The sequence below is a fragment of the Pseudopipra pipra genome, chromosome 9 (genome assembly GCF_036250125.1).
Source record: "Pseudopipra pipra isolate bDixPip1 chromosome 9, bDixPip1.hap1, whole genome shotgun sequence".
Classification (NCBI taxonomy): Eukaryota; Metazoa; Chordata; class Aves; order Passeriformes; family Pipridae; genus Pseudopipra; species Pseudopipra pipra.
This window is the reverse complement of record NC_087557.1, coordinates 17,216,790-17,233,158: the sequence shown is the minus strand read 5'-3', so window position 1 is coordinate 17,233,158 and position 16,369 is coordinate 17,216,790. Positions and strand designations below refer to the sequence as shown.

At 39.0% G+C, this 16,369-nt stretch overlaps 1 protein-coding gene across 4 annotated transcripts in view; it reads right to left on the bottom strand.

Annotated features, from left to right (window-relative positions):
* Positions 1 to 4,193: 4,193 nt before the first annotated feature.
* Positions 4,194 to 16,369, bottom strand: part of SLC44A5 (solute carrier family 44 member 5) — a 68,827-nt gene continuing 56,651 nt past the window's right edge. For all 4 annotated transcript variants that reach the window (XM_064664851.1, XM_064664850.1, XM_064664853.1 and 1 more), the window contains 11 exons: positions 15,831 to 15,930; positions 15,435 to 15,527; positions 14,433 to 14,520; positions 12,481 to 12,743; positions 11,335 to 11,429; positions 10,837 to 10,940; positions 9,539 to 9,612; positions 8,139 to 8,209; positions 6,980 to 7,068; positions 6,309 to 6,393; positions 4,194 to 4,390 (listed from right to left, as the gene is read on the bottom strand). In XM_064664851.1, coding sequence (XP_064520921.1) covers positions 4,278 to 4,390; positions 6,309 to 6,393; positions 6,980 to 7,068; positions 8,139 to 8,209; positions 9,539 to 9,612; positions 10,837 to 10,940; positions 11,335 to 11,429; positions 12,481 to 12,743; positions 14,433 to 14,520; positions 15,435 to 15,527; positions 15,831 to 15,930 — 1,175 coding nt within the window. In that variant the 3' untranslated portion in view covers positions 4,194 to 4,277. The remainder of the gene's footprint in view (positions 4,391 to 6,308; positions 6,394 to 6,979; positions 7,069 to 8,138; positions 8,210 to 9,538; positions 9,613 to 10,836; positions 10,941 to 11,334; positions 11,430 to 12,480; positions 12,744 to 14,432; positions 14,521 to 15,434; positions 15,528 to 15,830; positions 15,931 to 16,369) is intronic.

Here is a 16,369-nt window from a genome sequence, read left to right as displayed (position 1 = left end):
AAAATGAACTTTATGCTTATAAACACGCAAATGGATGTATTACAGTAATACGTTTGTTAGCTTTATTCCTTCTGTTTTAAGTAGCAAGAGCCCAGTTCTCCCCACAGTTACACAAGTACAACACACACGATCATTGTAACCAAAAGCAGAATAGGCCCTACTCAGAAGTCCACTATAACAGAAATTAAAGCCATTTAAAAAATCTGCTATAAAAAAATGGAACAGTCTTGCATTGTTTTCGATTATTTGCAACACCCAAATTGTCAGGTTTTCTCCCGGACCACACTGTCAACTTTCATGATCTGACAACAGCAACAGGGAAATTTTGAGTGCTGCATCATGCAGTCCAAACACATCTGACATCCTTCCTACAATTCATTTTCTGTCAGTTAATTTGAAACAAAGAGTGTTGGTTTTCCTACCTAGCATTTTTGTTTTGTGGTCTACATGGTATGAATAAATTTCAAAATGTAACCCAGGTAAAGTAACAGCCAGTAAGGCACTTTGTCTGCAAGGACGCAGCTGTTCAGGCTGAGCAACTGGTCAAAGGGAGACATTCTGCATTACTCAAAACCAGTCAGTTTATTCTTCATAATCACTTCTGACAGTCCATTTGTGGAAGAACACTTACTGAGTATCTCAGAATCAGCCTGACATTGCATCTGCCAAAATATTTTTCCTGTTCTACAGCAGAACATGCAATAGTAAAATATTTCATTAAATACTAACATTTAGAAGAATATTCAGCATCCTTGTGACACCCAAGAATCAGCTGCTGAATACTATTTGGAAACACCCTCCCTCCTGCAGAAGAAATGATCCCATCTTCTTGTTTCTTTGTTTTGTTTCTGTGGTTACTTTTTCTTTTTTTTTTTTTTTTTTTTTTTACAAAATTTGAAGGCTTGACATTAAAACTTTGGTATAAAACATGGAAATGAAAGCCATCCATAAATATGGCGTAGGGACATACAATGAATCCAACCCAAACTAAACAAACACGAGTGTGTGGATGTCATGACGGGGGGTGTTTTCTACTGTCTCTTGGTTTCTACATTCTGTTTGTTTGTGATGTTGAGAAGGGGTCTTCCTACTCATGTAAAAGGGTCTTTCTGCAGAGCCACCTGCCTTCCCAAAGTTCCTCCCAGGAGAGAAAGCACCTGGCAGGACCCTGTGACTGCTGGTTCTGGGTCCTCCCCTCCCTCCCCTGCAGGCACGGAACCACCCCAGTCAGTCGGGGCTGGCCTGGGCCCCTGCACCGGGGGGACACTGTGGCAGCAGCCCCAGGGGGCTCAGCAGCAAAGCTCACACCACATATTTGACTGTCTTCCACTCTCTAAAGCAAAAAATGAAATTCTGAATTTTATACTAAATCGAGCAACAAAGTAAATATCCAAATCCATAAATGTCAATACCAGTACCTCCTCCGTGGTGCACATCTGCAACTCTGGCCCACAGGGTATAGGACCCATTCTAATAAGACAGTCTTAAAATACCTCAGGTGATTCTTTCCCAAGTAAATACTTGCATTAATTTTGACTTATTAATTATTAGCAATTTATCTTTTAAAAGCCGATTTTAATATTAAATAATTATTATTTACTTACTGAATTTATTGATTACAAAACCTACATGGTATTGCTTTGTATTTTCACAGTTCTCATAATTATTAAGAAAATGGCTTTTAAATTTTCTTCTCAGAAACGATGATCACTTACATTCTAAAGACTTTCACAAAATAGTGAGAAGAGCAAATTTATACATATATATTTTTTACTTCATATAAATAATAATACAATTTAAAACTTTCACTTTTAGAAATTCATTTAGTAAATGCATAGGTTTGTTACAAAAGTCTTCTAATCAAATAACTGTATACTATTTCTATTATGTTTTATTCCTAGTAAATTCTATGGTTACATTCATATGATAAAAAAGCAAGGTGTATCAGAAGCTTTTCCAGTTGAGCTCCCAGTAAGACACTCAAGTCCAGTAGAAATATAGATTACTTAATGCAGTTTCTTTGTCACCAAATTAATCACATTAAAAAAAAAAAAAAGCTTTAGAACGTGGACTGTAATCAGACCAGCAGCTTCTTTAATCACAGAATGGTGACACATACCCTCAAAAGTTACTGACTTAATTCTCAGAAAAAATTAGAATCATGGCAGGGGTGTGAATTCCATGCCATGCACATCATGAGGAAGGACTGATGATGATGATGAAAAACTTCATCCCTCAAGAATCTGATTTTTTTTCCCAAGGCAGGGCTCTCAGTCCTTTCTGAAAGTCAGGTTTACTTTGGGGTATCTCACAAGGGGTTACCAAAAACTGAAGGTGCCCATAATCAGTAGTTATGCTTGAAACTGTACACCTTTATTTTACATTATTTGAATCCTAAACTGAACTCCTCAATTTTGCTTCAAGGAAAAGTGCTGCAGCACCCACTGGACCACGGAGAATGCTCTCAAGGACCCTCCCACCTGCACCTCAGGTCACAGGATTTCACGATCTGTCCATGCCCATGAGTGTGAGTGCGTGGGTGAAGAAGGTTACCTTCACATCACCACAATCCCAGACCCGCTGCATAAAGGACAGTGTTCCTGCACTTGTAGCAATTACAGCCATCACAAACTGGAGCTGTAAGTCAGAGAGCAAAATCCCACTGGGATGGGGATGGCCAGTACATTTTGCCCAGAAACTTGCCTTCAAATCATCTGAAGAAGAATTTGCCTTTCTTTTTGTGACACCAATCGACTCCTAGGGCTAGAAAAGTATTTCCAGGTGCTGAACTCCTGTCATAGAACTGGCAAATTTATGGCACATGCAACTCCTGGAAAGCGGACAGTACTGGAATAACTTAGTACAGTGGAACCCATGAAAACTAGGGGCAGGTCTCAGTATGGTCCTTGGTCCCCCAGGAGACTAATAAATTAAAACCTTTTCAGCTCAGCTCCTGGAAGTAACAGACTTGAGAAGCACTTCAGTGCTGGACTTTTTCCATCAGCAGAGCTGTTACTTAACCGCAGTGGGAGGGTCATAAACCACAAAGAATGTTAAATGCATTAATGACTTTGTACTAATGACTGGGCAAATTTAATAACCAAAAAGCAAACTAAATCTTTCAGAGCATCTCTCAGTAGCCAAATAATTAATCCTGTATCATGAGAAGACTTGAGTCCAATGTCCTAATACCTTACTGTGTGAGCCACTGGGAGCCTGAAGACGTGCAGAAAGTGCACCCTTGGCCCTCAGCAGCTGCACAGTTGTTCCAATGGCTTGGTAAAGAGCCCTTCTGAGCTGGGCAGAGGCAATGGAACTCCTTGTGCACACACACGGCAAAGACTTTCTTTCAAGGAAAAAAAGACTTGTATTTGGTTTTCCTTTCAGTGAAGCTCAACCTCCTTGCAACACAGAACACATTCAGAGACTTGTCAGAGATAGGGGGATATTAATATTAACACATGTGCATCTCTCTTAGACATCAGCTAAAAATTATACATTCACCATCTTGTACCAGATGAAACCTCATTTGTGTGAACCACAAATCACTTCAAGTGCAGTGGGACCTTCTCTCAGTTACATCATCTTTTAAGCACAATTTACAGAAAACTTCACTTTAAGCAGTATCAACTAAAGTCTTTTCTGACTTCTTCTTTGAGGACCTGCAGGGTACCATCATGTCTTAAAAGATGCAGTTGTGGATGTGATTAAAATATCACTACGTTTTTCAGTGTAGGGAATCATTAATGCATGTATAATCACAGTTTAAATAGCTGTGAACCAGCTTGTACAAAAAAATACAATCATAGCACCATATTTACAAATTTAGTACCATCTCCAGGTTAACTAGAGTCTTAAACTATCTTTTTTATGGCTAATTAGGTTATATGTTAGTGCTTTCAAAAAATTGCCTGAATTTCTTTTACAAATATACACTTATAAAAAGAAACATTATCAAAACTGCTGTCATCTAAGGCAGCAACTTGTATTACAAAAATTATTAAAACATCATTATAGACTTATAAAAGCTTCAAATTTACATTTTCCTTTTCATAGGCACTCTATAAACTAAAACGTGGCCTTGTTTTCACAGCTGTTAGTTTAAGCATTTAAACTAATTAAATGTTACTGATGTTGCTCTTTTGTATTAAATATAAGCAAAAGGAAAAAAAGAATCACCCATTAACCAGAAGCATCATTTACGGTTTTTACTTTTGCCTACTTGATACACGTTTTGCTTAAAAGTGACACTTTTTGATGTCGAAGTTCAGTGCATGTTATCCCACTGCCTTCTTAGGGCTTAGTTTCTTCTTCCCTAGAATTCGGTGGAGGCTAGCTGACATGAAGTAGGGTTTTGCTGTAGATCCATCATTTCTTTCCAGGTCTTCACCTGAATTTACACAGCAAAAGCAGTCAAAAAAGCCAACAGCAGTACAACCACACACACACAGATACAAACAGAATTGAAGTAAGGAGAGAGTAAAAGACCTGACATTAAGAAAAATCTCAATCAACGCAATTAAGCTGTATTATTAATTATGTCCTTGATCAAGGACACTATAAAATTTCTATTTTCTCAAATCACAAGGGGTTTTACATGAAATAGAGACACAAACATCTAGACATTTTTACATGAAAGCAATATATTCTTTTTATTCTCCAGATCTTTGGTTTGGCTGTATAGGTGGAAATTTTCAGAAATTCTCATTCCTCCACTGAAGCCTGGCATTTTGGACACCTCTTGCTAGCAAATTTGTCACAAAGAGCGCTATGGATTTAAGTACTTTTTAACACTGGACTCTTTTTTGCTTCCTAAGATAAAGTTCATTTGAAAACCTGCTGCCATGAGTGCACAATATTCTATATGATCTGTTGTTCATTACTGAACGGAAGCAGGGGAAGCAGAACAGAATATGAATGTAAAAAAAAAAGGCAGACTTATTACTTTTTTTCCTACAGAAGGTCATGACTAAGTCACTGGTCAGGATTCAGCCCAGCTGGTGCCATGCAGCAGTCACAGACCAGTGACATCGAAGGCAGTCAGGAGGGAGTGTGCAGTGAAGCACAGACATTACAACTGCAATCCTGCAAAGGCTGGATCTGCAGAGCCAAAATGAAAGCACCAGTTCTGAGGAGTGGCTAAGGAGGTCAGAGATGGCAAATCCTAATATATCTCTGTGGCAGCATATGCCCTGTGTCTTTGGCATACACTAAAAGAAAATCTTCTAATTTTTGAGTGCACCAACAAATCTGCTAAATTCCATTTCTTTCTAAATAACAAAACAAACAAATAAATAAAATTTCAATACTGATTTGAATACTAATAATACTAACACAAACACTAATAATAAATAAATAAATAACAATTTATGGTTTAATAACAATTAATGGTTTAGCTTATTTCTCAGAGAGTTGTTAGTGCCATATTTGCCTGTTTGTATTGAACCAAGGTCCATTACTTGAGATAAATAGGACATAGCTCTCAATTTTCAGTTTTCTAATTGATTTTGTTCCTATGACTCTTTGGCAACCTAGTTTTTCCAGAATCACTGCTAACCTCAGTTTTCAGGGAAGCACAGCTAAAGTGAGTTTATCTCACGTCAGTAATCCACTGTGCATATATATGAAAGATCAAGCTTATGACTATTTCAGTAATCCCTTAGTATTATTAAATTTGCCAATTTGAAGACCAATCACTACCATGTAACTTCTACACTGACCTATCAGAATGAATTTCTTTATAGAAAAATCTAGCACAGGGAAGGTATTATATACTAAGGACATCCACTTCTTATAATCATGTCCCAATTTGAGACCAACAGATTTCTTTTGTAATTTCAGTATTCTCTGTCCCTGTGACAGTGCCCATGATTGCTTGCCATCGGGGGTCCAAGGGACAAATAGTTTCAAGGTGATTCAGCATAATACTTCGTTCAGGGTTATTATGCTGAAAACAAAGTACACATACCAAAGAATATATTTGTTATTATCAAGAAGTTTAAGTGAATCAATACTGTACAGGGCTCTTCACAAAACACCCTGAAGCAAACTTACTGAAATTTAAGGAACATCTGAAAGACAAAATCCAGGTACCACCATGAACCATGAAGCTACCTTACATTTTTTAAACTAATTAAATTTGAATACTAAACCAGAATGCATCAAGGAGAGTATCTGAAAAGAAGAAGCTGCTAATTTTTCACAGTCTGTCAGTATGCCACCAGAATTCTGTAAGGAAAGGACAAGGTGGTTTTCTACTCCCCCTTCCATGACTTGCAGGTATTACTGAAAGAAAAGGTAGTACTTACAGAAGCAGAGGAAAAGCGTGTCGACACACATTGCATAGACACTGAAGAACCCGTGTGCAACTAGGTAGGAGCCAATGATGACTGTCTAAAATAAAAAACCACCACAATAAACCCTCAAACTTCTTTTGGTGCCAATGTGGCACTATTAACACAAGTCAGAAGCCTAGTCTGCTAAGCAAATTTGGGAGAATTTAATGTCAGCTCTGTATTTCTACCAAAGGTTTCTAGTGCTGTGGACAGAGATCACAGGGTCAAGACACTGCATTCTAACATGCAGTAGCCACTCATTTTCCGGCTGCCAAAACAGAATTATTTCAACCCCCAGAGAGAATATATGCCAAGAATATTCTGGACTCCTTCAAGAAACACTCATCCTGGAGATGCATTGCACATCCCTTCCATTAGAAGCCACCCTGCCATCAGTGCCTCAGCACCAGCCTTTATTGCCTGGGAAGTCTAAGAAAAGCAGATGTGAAACCTAATTTTTCTGAAGATGCAGAGTCATTGCACTGCCTTCTGCCTGAAGGATCCCGAGGACTGCAGCAGAGCAGATCAGTCCTCACCTCAGTGGATACTATGCCACTGAGGGGCTGACCACAGAAGTTGTGATCAGAGCAGTCTGAGCACCTCGAACTGCCCCCAGCGTTCAGAAGATTAGATTGTTGCCTTACCAACAGTGGTACCCAGTAGTAATTTAACGTTGGCACTTCCTGTGCAAAGACTGGTATTTTCTGTGTGAAGAAAAAGAATGCAAGGACACCTGCAAGAAGTACAGGCAATTAGTGACTTCCATGCTAGCCCTTATTTCTTAACATCTAAAGAATGGACGAGACAGACAACAGATCCAAGGTTGGTTTAAATAAAAGTTTGTAAACAATAAATTCCTCAAGACTAATTATCTAACAGAAGATATATGTAAATGAATTCATTACCATAAACATACTCATGGGCCCAAAAATATTTTAATGAATTGGTCTGTTTCATCATTCTACTGAATTTAATAGCAAAATTAATAAATTATGTAATTCTACAGTAATGACAAAATATTTTAGATGAGTTCTTGTTACTAGTTTTCAATTTTTGATTAAAATATAATTATTAGTTATCTTTTAAGGTATACAGAATGCAAAATATGGTTATTTGTAAAATGTTTTTTTAAAACTGCTGTGACAATTTAAAAAAAAAAAACAAAAGGGAATACTGCCAACCTGAATTTCTGAAATTGTTTCATTTAAAAAACAGAAAAACACTTTTCTGTCACAGAAAACCATGAGTAATCTATTTTGATATTTACTGATAACCAAGAAAACCCTATAAGAATGCCAGAAATATTCTATTTCTTTAGCTTATAGTTTTAATGGCCTAGAATACAGCAGAGCTTCCGGTCTATCTCCTGCAGACCTGAAACACCTCTTCTAGGCATCTTGTCTGCTACCAGGTGAATCTCATTTGCAATTTTGTTCAGTTCTTATGAAAGGAGAACTGACTGTGGCTGACTTATTGGGTGTGAATTTGTTTTGATCCAACTATGATGCTGTGGCTGCAGAAAACCTTGTGCCAGCCACACACACAGAAGAGCCATAAAAGCAATTAAGGTAAAGATGCTGTCAAGGCACATCAGGGGCTTGGGAGGGGGGAGAAGGGGGAAGAAAAAAGGAAAAAAAAATTTTAGTTCAGTCTTGCAAATTCTAGAAAGACAGGAACAGATTTCCAAACAGTAAGACTGATGAGAACCTCCAGCTGTTAATTAAGCATATATGATTACAGCAGCCATGCTTGTAGGTACCAGAAACTAGAACACACAACTCAGAAAAAAACCAATTAGCTTACCTACACCACCAGCAACAAGAATTTTCCCCAGGAATAAAAGGAAGTCTGTAACTTTGTCCAGAACAGCAACTCTGTTCAGCAAAAGATAAATAATACATAATCATCACAGAACAGACATTTGTATTCTTTCTCCTTAAATCTATGGATATGGCAAAACATGACCAGAAGCTGTCTTCTGCTGATTTCACAGGGTGACAGAACAACAATACAGATGAGCTGAAATGAGCTTTGTATCATCAAACTCTTCACAGCACAGAGGTCTATGGATATAGTAATATACAGCACTGACTACCATGAAAAATAAACATTAAGAACTACTAAAGAGACCAATCACCATTAATATGTCAGAATTCAGATTTCGCAAAATACACAAGATAAAACATCTTCATTTGAAACAACAAAATTATATGCCTGGCTTTTAGATATTGCTTTTACTGATTAAGAGCAAAATCACAAAGGACAGAGAGATGATATTCTGCCAGGAAACGAAGGCAGCTTTTCTATTGCATAGGCACTACATGGTGTGGACATCACTGCCCTGATATTAGTGCAGACTAATACAGTGAAAGCACTCTATTGTCCCATCTTCAGTCCTTTCTTCTTCTTCCTGAAGTATCATTTCCATCTTCTCCTTCAGCCTCCCTCTCCATTTCTCTCCTCCTCCCAGTCCTTCACTTTATAATCTAAACTACTTAACTAGTTTTACTGTGTCTCTTGCTTGGTAATTAGACTGTCTGCTATTGCATCAACATGGCCTGCTCCTAAGTTATTCTCCCATTGTTTTTTGATCTCACAGTAGTAAAGGAAGAGCCAGACACAATGAAGGAAAGTACTGATGAGAACAGGGAGTTTGGCAGCAGACTTGATAGTGGAGAAAAGGGCAGGACAGTTCCCAGCACCAGGGGAGATCTGGTTATGTAAAAGATACTCTTTCTGAAAGCAAAGTACTCTCTCTTCTTTACTTCCACTGTCTGACACCCTATAAGCTTTCTGAATGAATCTGAAGACTTAAGTCCTTCTGCTTTCCTTTTCCCAGACAGTACGTGGGCCAAAGCTCAAGAAACACACATATGGCAGACAATGAGCATCCCATTCCTGTGTATCCACAGATCTCTCAGGGGCACCACTGGTTTCTTGGAGGCATTACTACAATCTACTGGGTACTTACGAATTTAAAGGAGCAATCACAACAAACCCATGAGATTATATCAACTTTGCACAGGTTACTGTACAGCTGGACAGCCTGCTGTTACACACTGAATAATAGTGAGGGCCACGGCTGAGGACAGAGCAGCTCACAGTAGTATTTGGAGGAGATATATGAGAGGAAAGAAGCATGTCTTCAGAGTGCAATAGCGGTAACTCCTGACATTTCCAAGGACTGGGAGATGGTCCCTTACCTCACCACATTCCGCATAAGCAAATAGAATGCGTCCCTTGCCGAGGTGCAGAAGTTTTTACCATATATGGCAATCTGAAAAATAATAGTAGCTATTAGGTATTTAAAATAATTAGGATATCTCCTTGTATGCCAGAATCTTCCTGCATGTAATGCGTAGTTTTCTCTAATATATGGCCTTCGAACTCAGATGAACATAAAGCACTTCCCCCAGTCTCCTACTGCTTCTCAATGCTTCCCACCAGGTAGGGACAGAGTATTATCCACCTTTCCCCTTCTAATCACCTGGTGATGAGCATGCCACCCCTTGTGATCTTACAGGCAGTAGACTCAGTACTCAGTTTGCCAAGCAGAGCAAAAAAGGTACTCGCTGAGGGTTTCTTCTCCCTTTGCTAGTTACCTACATTAGATTTATAGTCAGTGGAAAGCAACAGGCACTTGTAGAGCTGACTCCTGTAGGTACCTTCTTGGACCATATGCTGCTTTCACTGAAGAAATCAGCATAAAGTAAAGCAGCTAAAGTTATCCAGGAACAAAACCATTTCTTCCTGGAATAGTGTCCACAAGGGTAAGATACACTGGATACACTTATCTCAGACAGTTTATCAACTGTAAAGACTGTCAAAAACAATACTTCCTCTTCAAGATAGCCTTAATTTGAAACATCAATTGCAGGAACATAGGTTATAATGGACCCACTACAGCCACCTCCTTTGAGACAAGAAGTCTGTGACCATACCATTCAATCACTGAAATTGCTTCAAGTCAGAACATCCTAGGCTTAAATCTGTGTTTGTTTATTTATGTGAAAATTTCAAATTTCTCTTATCTGGAAGCTAAGAAGGGTTATTTTAGAGAAATATCACTACTGCTGCTAGTAGAATTTGTGCTTTTAACTTTTAACTTCAGTTATCACATGCCTTCTGACTTCCTTATTCAAACACTGCCTCCAAACAGAAGTGTCATCAACATGCAATATGAAAAAAGGTAATACCCTTGTTGAAATCAGTATCTCAACTGCTGAATCAGAGGGAGAGTTAACCAGTTATGCCATCCCTTCCCACTTGCTTTGGGGGTGGGGGTGATAGACAAAGACAGGCATAAAAAGAGGCTGAGATTAGAAGCAAAAAAAAAAATCTTATTTTTTCATGGTAGAACCACATGCATGTCCTGAAAACTCAGATAAATCCCACTATTTATTCAGCAGATTCAAGTACTGCTGACTCTTGACCAACTAGTAATGGCTAGGGTATTTATGTGTCCCAGATAGGGTAGACCACATGTAGACATGGCACATACCATGATGTAGGCATTTCTGTTTATAAATTTTAAGAATTTTTCCAAACACCAGAAACAGCACTTGAGGCAGCAGAGTAGAAATCTAGTGAAGGAGTTCTGAGTACCTAAAAAAAACCAGAAGAGAGTACATCATACATAGAATTCATAAACCATCTTCAGAATGTAGAAAGCTATTAAAAAAAAAATCTTAAATTGTGACAAAAGCAGAAATGTTGGTTTTTTTCCTTCTGGTATGGACTCTCTTTCTCGACCAAATTTATCTCACTAGCTTTCAATTAGATCAGATTCACATTTTACTTGAACTTTACATTACGTTCCAAAGAACATAGACTTAGTTTGAGTAAATTAGCACAAATCTACCAGTTTCAAATGAAACTACAATGGATAAAGATAATGTGAAATTAATCTCTTCTTATTGCTAAAAAAACACTTGGAAAAGTAAAGAAGTAATTTAGCAAAGGAGGTCTTACCAACCTACAGCAGATTCATAAACCTCACCTTTCAGTTTGTGATCCAAGTACTCCAGTATTACTCTAATAAGCTGGACAATTGCAAGAATTAAGGCGCCGAATGCCAGCGAACCTGTGTGGTATCTAAAACAAAATATATGACTGTTATGTCACACACCTGTGCATATGCACAGTAATACATGTATGTGCATGGGTATGTATATATAAATAAAATCTTAAGTGGAGGAAGGTCCATTAGCGGGAATTCCATAAACTAATGGATCTTCATCCTGATCTGCCAAACAGGCTGAAGCCATTGGTGCTGCTGGTGTTTTTGAGTGCTGTGTCTGTCTGTCAATCTGTGTATATATGTGCTATATACAAGTATTTGGTGTGTGCGTTTACTGGGAACACCTGCTCAGCCTTAGGTTGGACCTAGAGACAGGGAGCTGCAGCAGCCTTGGAGGGGTATAAGATCCTGGGCTACAGGATTCAGCCTTCTCTTAACAAGTACATTTTCCTGACTGTACTGGTTTTGGATGGAATAGAGCTAGTTTTCTTCAGAGAAGTTTATGCTGTCCTATATTTTGGATTTATGACCAAGACAGTGCAGATAACAGAGCTCCTGCTGAGCTGCACTTGCTGTTCTGCTCCTCGCCCTGCCCTGCCAGCGAGCAGGCTGGGGATGCTCGAGGAGCTGGGAGGGGACATGGCCAGGATGGCTGACCCCAGCTGACCCCAGGGGTATCTCACACCATACGGTGTCATGCTCAGCAGTAATAGCTGGCAGAAGGAGGAGGAAGAGGGAGATGCTTGGAGTTACAGAGTTTGTCTTCCCAAGTCACTGCTGTGTATGATGAAGCCCTGGTGTCCTGGGGATGGCTGAATGCCTGCCTGCCCATGGGAAATGGGGAAGGAATTCCTTGTTTTGCTTTGCTTGTGCACATGGCCTTCCTTTACCTATTAAACTGTCTTTATCTCAGCCCATGTGTTTTCACACCTTCGCCCTTTGGATTCTCTCCCCCATCTCACTGTGGAGGAGTGAGCAAGTGGCTGCAGGGGCTTGGCTGCTACAGAGATTAAACCACAATGCTGACTAATCATTTTCATCTGATATTCTAAGACTAGATTCCATAGATGTACAAACAGCACTTGTTGGATACATGACCAGGCTCACATCCAGCTCCATTCTTACCGTATTGCTCGTCCAAATGAAGAGAAGAGCGGCCACAGTGGAATATCAGCCGGTTTTCGATAGGCCCAGTAGTAGGAGGCAAAGGCACCAGCAAGAGTACACTGACCTAGTGCAATTGCAAAATTCACCAGCCAGAGAAAGACAAAGGCATTGGCTAACTGGAAGATGAAGATGTACTTATGGTACAGGCTTTCTCCTCCATAAAAAGCAAAAGTACACTGAGCACCCGGGCACAACTTAGTCACATTGGTTGTGTTAAAAGTCTGAATAGAAAGAAAAATAAACAACACAATCATAATCAATGCATTCTGTGTACACAGCCTCTGAAGTTTAGCAGGTTAATTTAAATGACATAATTCTGCTTGATGTTTCATTAGTTCATTAAACATTGCACTCCAGCACTACGTAACCCGTTTACATATTCAAGGATTCATATCAATGACTTATGAGGTGCTTAACTTTAAACTAGGTGTTAGCAAACAGGGTTGTTCACCACATGCCTGAAACCTACACAAATGGAATTTGAATTTCAGAAATATACTTTTAAGATACATAAACACTTCACTTTCGTTAAAGAAAATCTGCTCACATTAAAAAAATATATTTATTTGAAAAGTAGAGGTCAAATCTGACATTTAGGTAAATCATCACAGTTGAAAGGAAAACAACTGAGCTGTGCCATTTCATACAAACTGTGGATGTGTTCACAACTTTCCTTACGTACCTCGGACTATTAAAAGAGGAGCAGTCTTTACATTTAATTACTTTTCCCTAATTCTATTGTTCATTTCATGTATTTGCTTGGTTTGGGCATGAAATAAAACCAAACCAATTTTAAGCACTTTCTTTTGCAACGTTCAGACATCAGCAGGGTGAGGAATTCTTTGGTAGATACACAACCACAGCAGTATACTTGAATTTAATGCATCAGCTCCCTAGCTGTTCCTCTTGCCCCATTGCTGGGCACCCCCGAGCAGAGCCTGGTCCATCCTCTGACTCCTCCCTGCAGACACTGACAGACATGGATGAGGTCCCCTCTCAGTGTCTCCTCTTGAGGCTGAACAACCCCAGCTCCCTCAGCCTTTCTTCATAAGGGAGATGCTCCAGTCCCCTCATCATCATCTCTGCAGCCTCTGCTGGACCCGCTCCAGGAGCTCCATGTCCCCCCTGTCCTGAGGAGCCCAGAACTGGACACAGCACTGCAGATGTGCCTCACAGGGCTGAGCAGAGGGGAAGGATCCCCTCCCTGACCTGCTGCCAATGCTCTTCCTAATGCAATTCAGGATCCCACTAGCCTTCTTGGCCCCCAGGACACACTGCTGGTCAGGGACAGTTTGTCATCCACCAGGACCACCAAGTCCTTCTCTGCAGAGCTGCTCTCCAGCCTATGCTGGTGTGGGGTTATTCTTCCCCAGATGCAAAACATTTGATAAATATTTCTAGTTTTATAAACATCCTTAAATTCAAACCCAGTCAAGTAAAAATTTTTGACTGAAGGCAAAATTTAGATTAAACAAGACAAATATTTCTTGAGCTTCCTAAAGGTAATTTCTGTGCCAAAGGAAGCTAAGCTTCTGCTTCAAATCACGGCTAGTCCTCAGGCAACTTTGAGGCACAGCTTTCAAACACTGCCACTGCCTCTAGAAGATCACAAAACAGACTCCTCGTGAATTCAAGAATACCAATAAACTTTCATTTCTGTGTCTTCTTTTCTCACCCTGTAAATTAGAATGGTTAATATTTACAGGACAATTTAGCAGAAAAACTAGTTTATGTCTGTAAAATTCTTTGAACAAAGATGTGTTACCTGGACACTAGGTAATATTTTCAGATTTAACATGAGGAATCATTACTTAAAATATGCACATTTTCTACCAGCACTGCCTTTTAACAGTGATTAGGAAATACAACTAGCATAGCTCTCACTATAGATAAATATTTGTTACACTTACCTCTGGGTCACAAGTCAGGTTTGCATACTTGCACAGTGTTTGATTAGCCATGACTTTATACACAGGTTCTCCTGATGTGGCCAGAAAACTGAACGAAATATTTTAAGGAGGAATCACAGAACTGTAGGCTTTGAGCAACTTAGGATTCTGCAGTGGGTAAAGAGCTCTAAAGAACTTATTCAGGTAACACGAAAACTTCTGTTGCTATGCAAACATGTATCTGAAGGGTTGACAGACAAGACTGAATACTCTTCTTACTTAGAGAACTAAAGCAAACTCCATCCCACAGCTGTAATAACCCCATACCAGAATGGGCAGAGGGTATAACCTTGAAAGTTGTCTTTATCTCTCTTGCATATCTATCTTTGACAAGGCAGACTATGCAGTAGTTCTTTGACAGTTTGTATTTTGGTGGTAGATATAGAGCATAAGGATGAATTAACATTCTGACCCTCCTTGTGAATGAAAGAACAAGAGGTTTTCAAATAGCAGTTTTCCCCTTTCTTAATCCTTACCGAGCCCTTGCTCTTTGGGAACAAACAGTGGTTGCTGTCAGGCAATTCAGAGAAGACAGTGCACTGTATATTCTCTCAGTCCTTTCTCATACTTTTCTGAATAAAACACATACAGAGCCCACTCCACCCCCAGTTAACTAAGAGACCGTTAACACCAGGCCTGTAGAGCACACAGCACTTTAAAGATCATATTCACTCTTTGCTGAGGGCCCTTTTTAGTCCCTGAAGTCAACCTTTAGTAGTACACAATGCCTTGTATGATCTCCCTGCCTTGGCATAAATTTTAGTCCAGTTCTTTTTAATTAGATTAAATGCACTAATTTGTACATCACATGCAACCATGTGGCAAGGAAGAGTGCATCAGCACATGACGTGCTAAGTGACCAAACAACCCTCTTAACACTACTTTGATTAACATGAAATAGCAGAGAATTATCTAGTCTTGCAGATCAGAAGACTTGCTCCAGAGAGGTACATGGAAGGATACACAGCTGTCACAGCCCAGTAGGAAATACAAATTGCAATGAGTATGAAGGTGACAATGGGGTAGAACAGTGTAGACATTATATAGCCAATAGCCCTATGAAAGAAACAAAACATATCAATAAGCTACAACAATTCCAGAAACAAGCTTTTTATCAGTCCTCTTCTAGCAATTTTACTTTGAGATCCTTGTTGACAGTCGTAACATAATCTAGCACTGGGATCTCAGAATACTGCAGGAACTTTATTCAAATGTCTTCAAATCTTGACTTTGTCATTTCTACCACTCCACTTTTATCAACAGTAGTACTACAGTGAACTTTATCTATTTGCCATGTTCCAGCCTGATCTAGAGATCATTTAACAGAATTCAAAATGTATTAAAATCTGACAAACATACCTACTACCTTCCTTCAACAGTGCAATAGCAATCCGGATCCGATTTCTTAGGAAGATCAGCATCAGTATGATTATGACTTCAACACCACAAAGTATTATCACTGTAAGCAAACAAACAAAAAAGTTAGATTTATCAAGAACCAAACCTCTGTAATTTTTTTCCCTTGTATTTTACACTACTGTTCATGAACTCCATAAAATTCTCTACTTGAGCAGTTCTCTTTCTCCAACTGCACCTCTCAAACTTCAATCCACTTCATGCAGTTCCACTGTAAGGAAGTTCTATATGCAGAGAGCTAGTCAGAACTTGCAGGACCTTGATGTTAGCATTTATATTTTTAAAAGAAAAACGGAACATATAATTCTCAGGCAAAGATAAAAATTTACTTTAATGTAATTGCAGTATCTAGCTTTAGATACAATTCATCCTTTACAAATTCTACTTTTCATAAACAAGCATTTTGCATGTTCATACAGTAATGCTGTTCATTTGTAGCATTTAGATAATAAAAAAAAAAGATGAAGAGACAACTTTTTCAT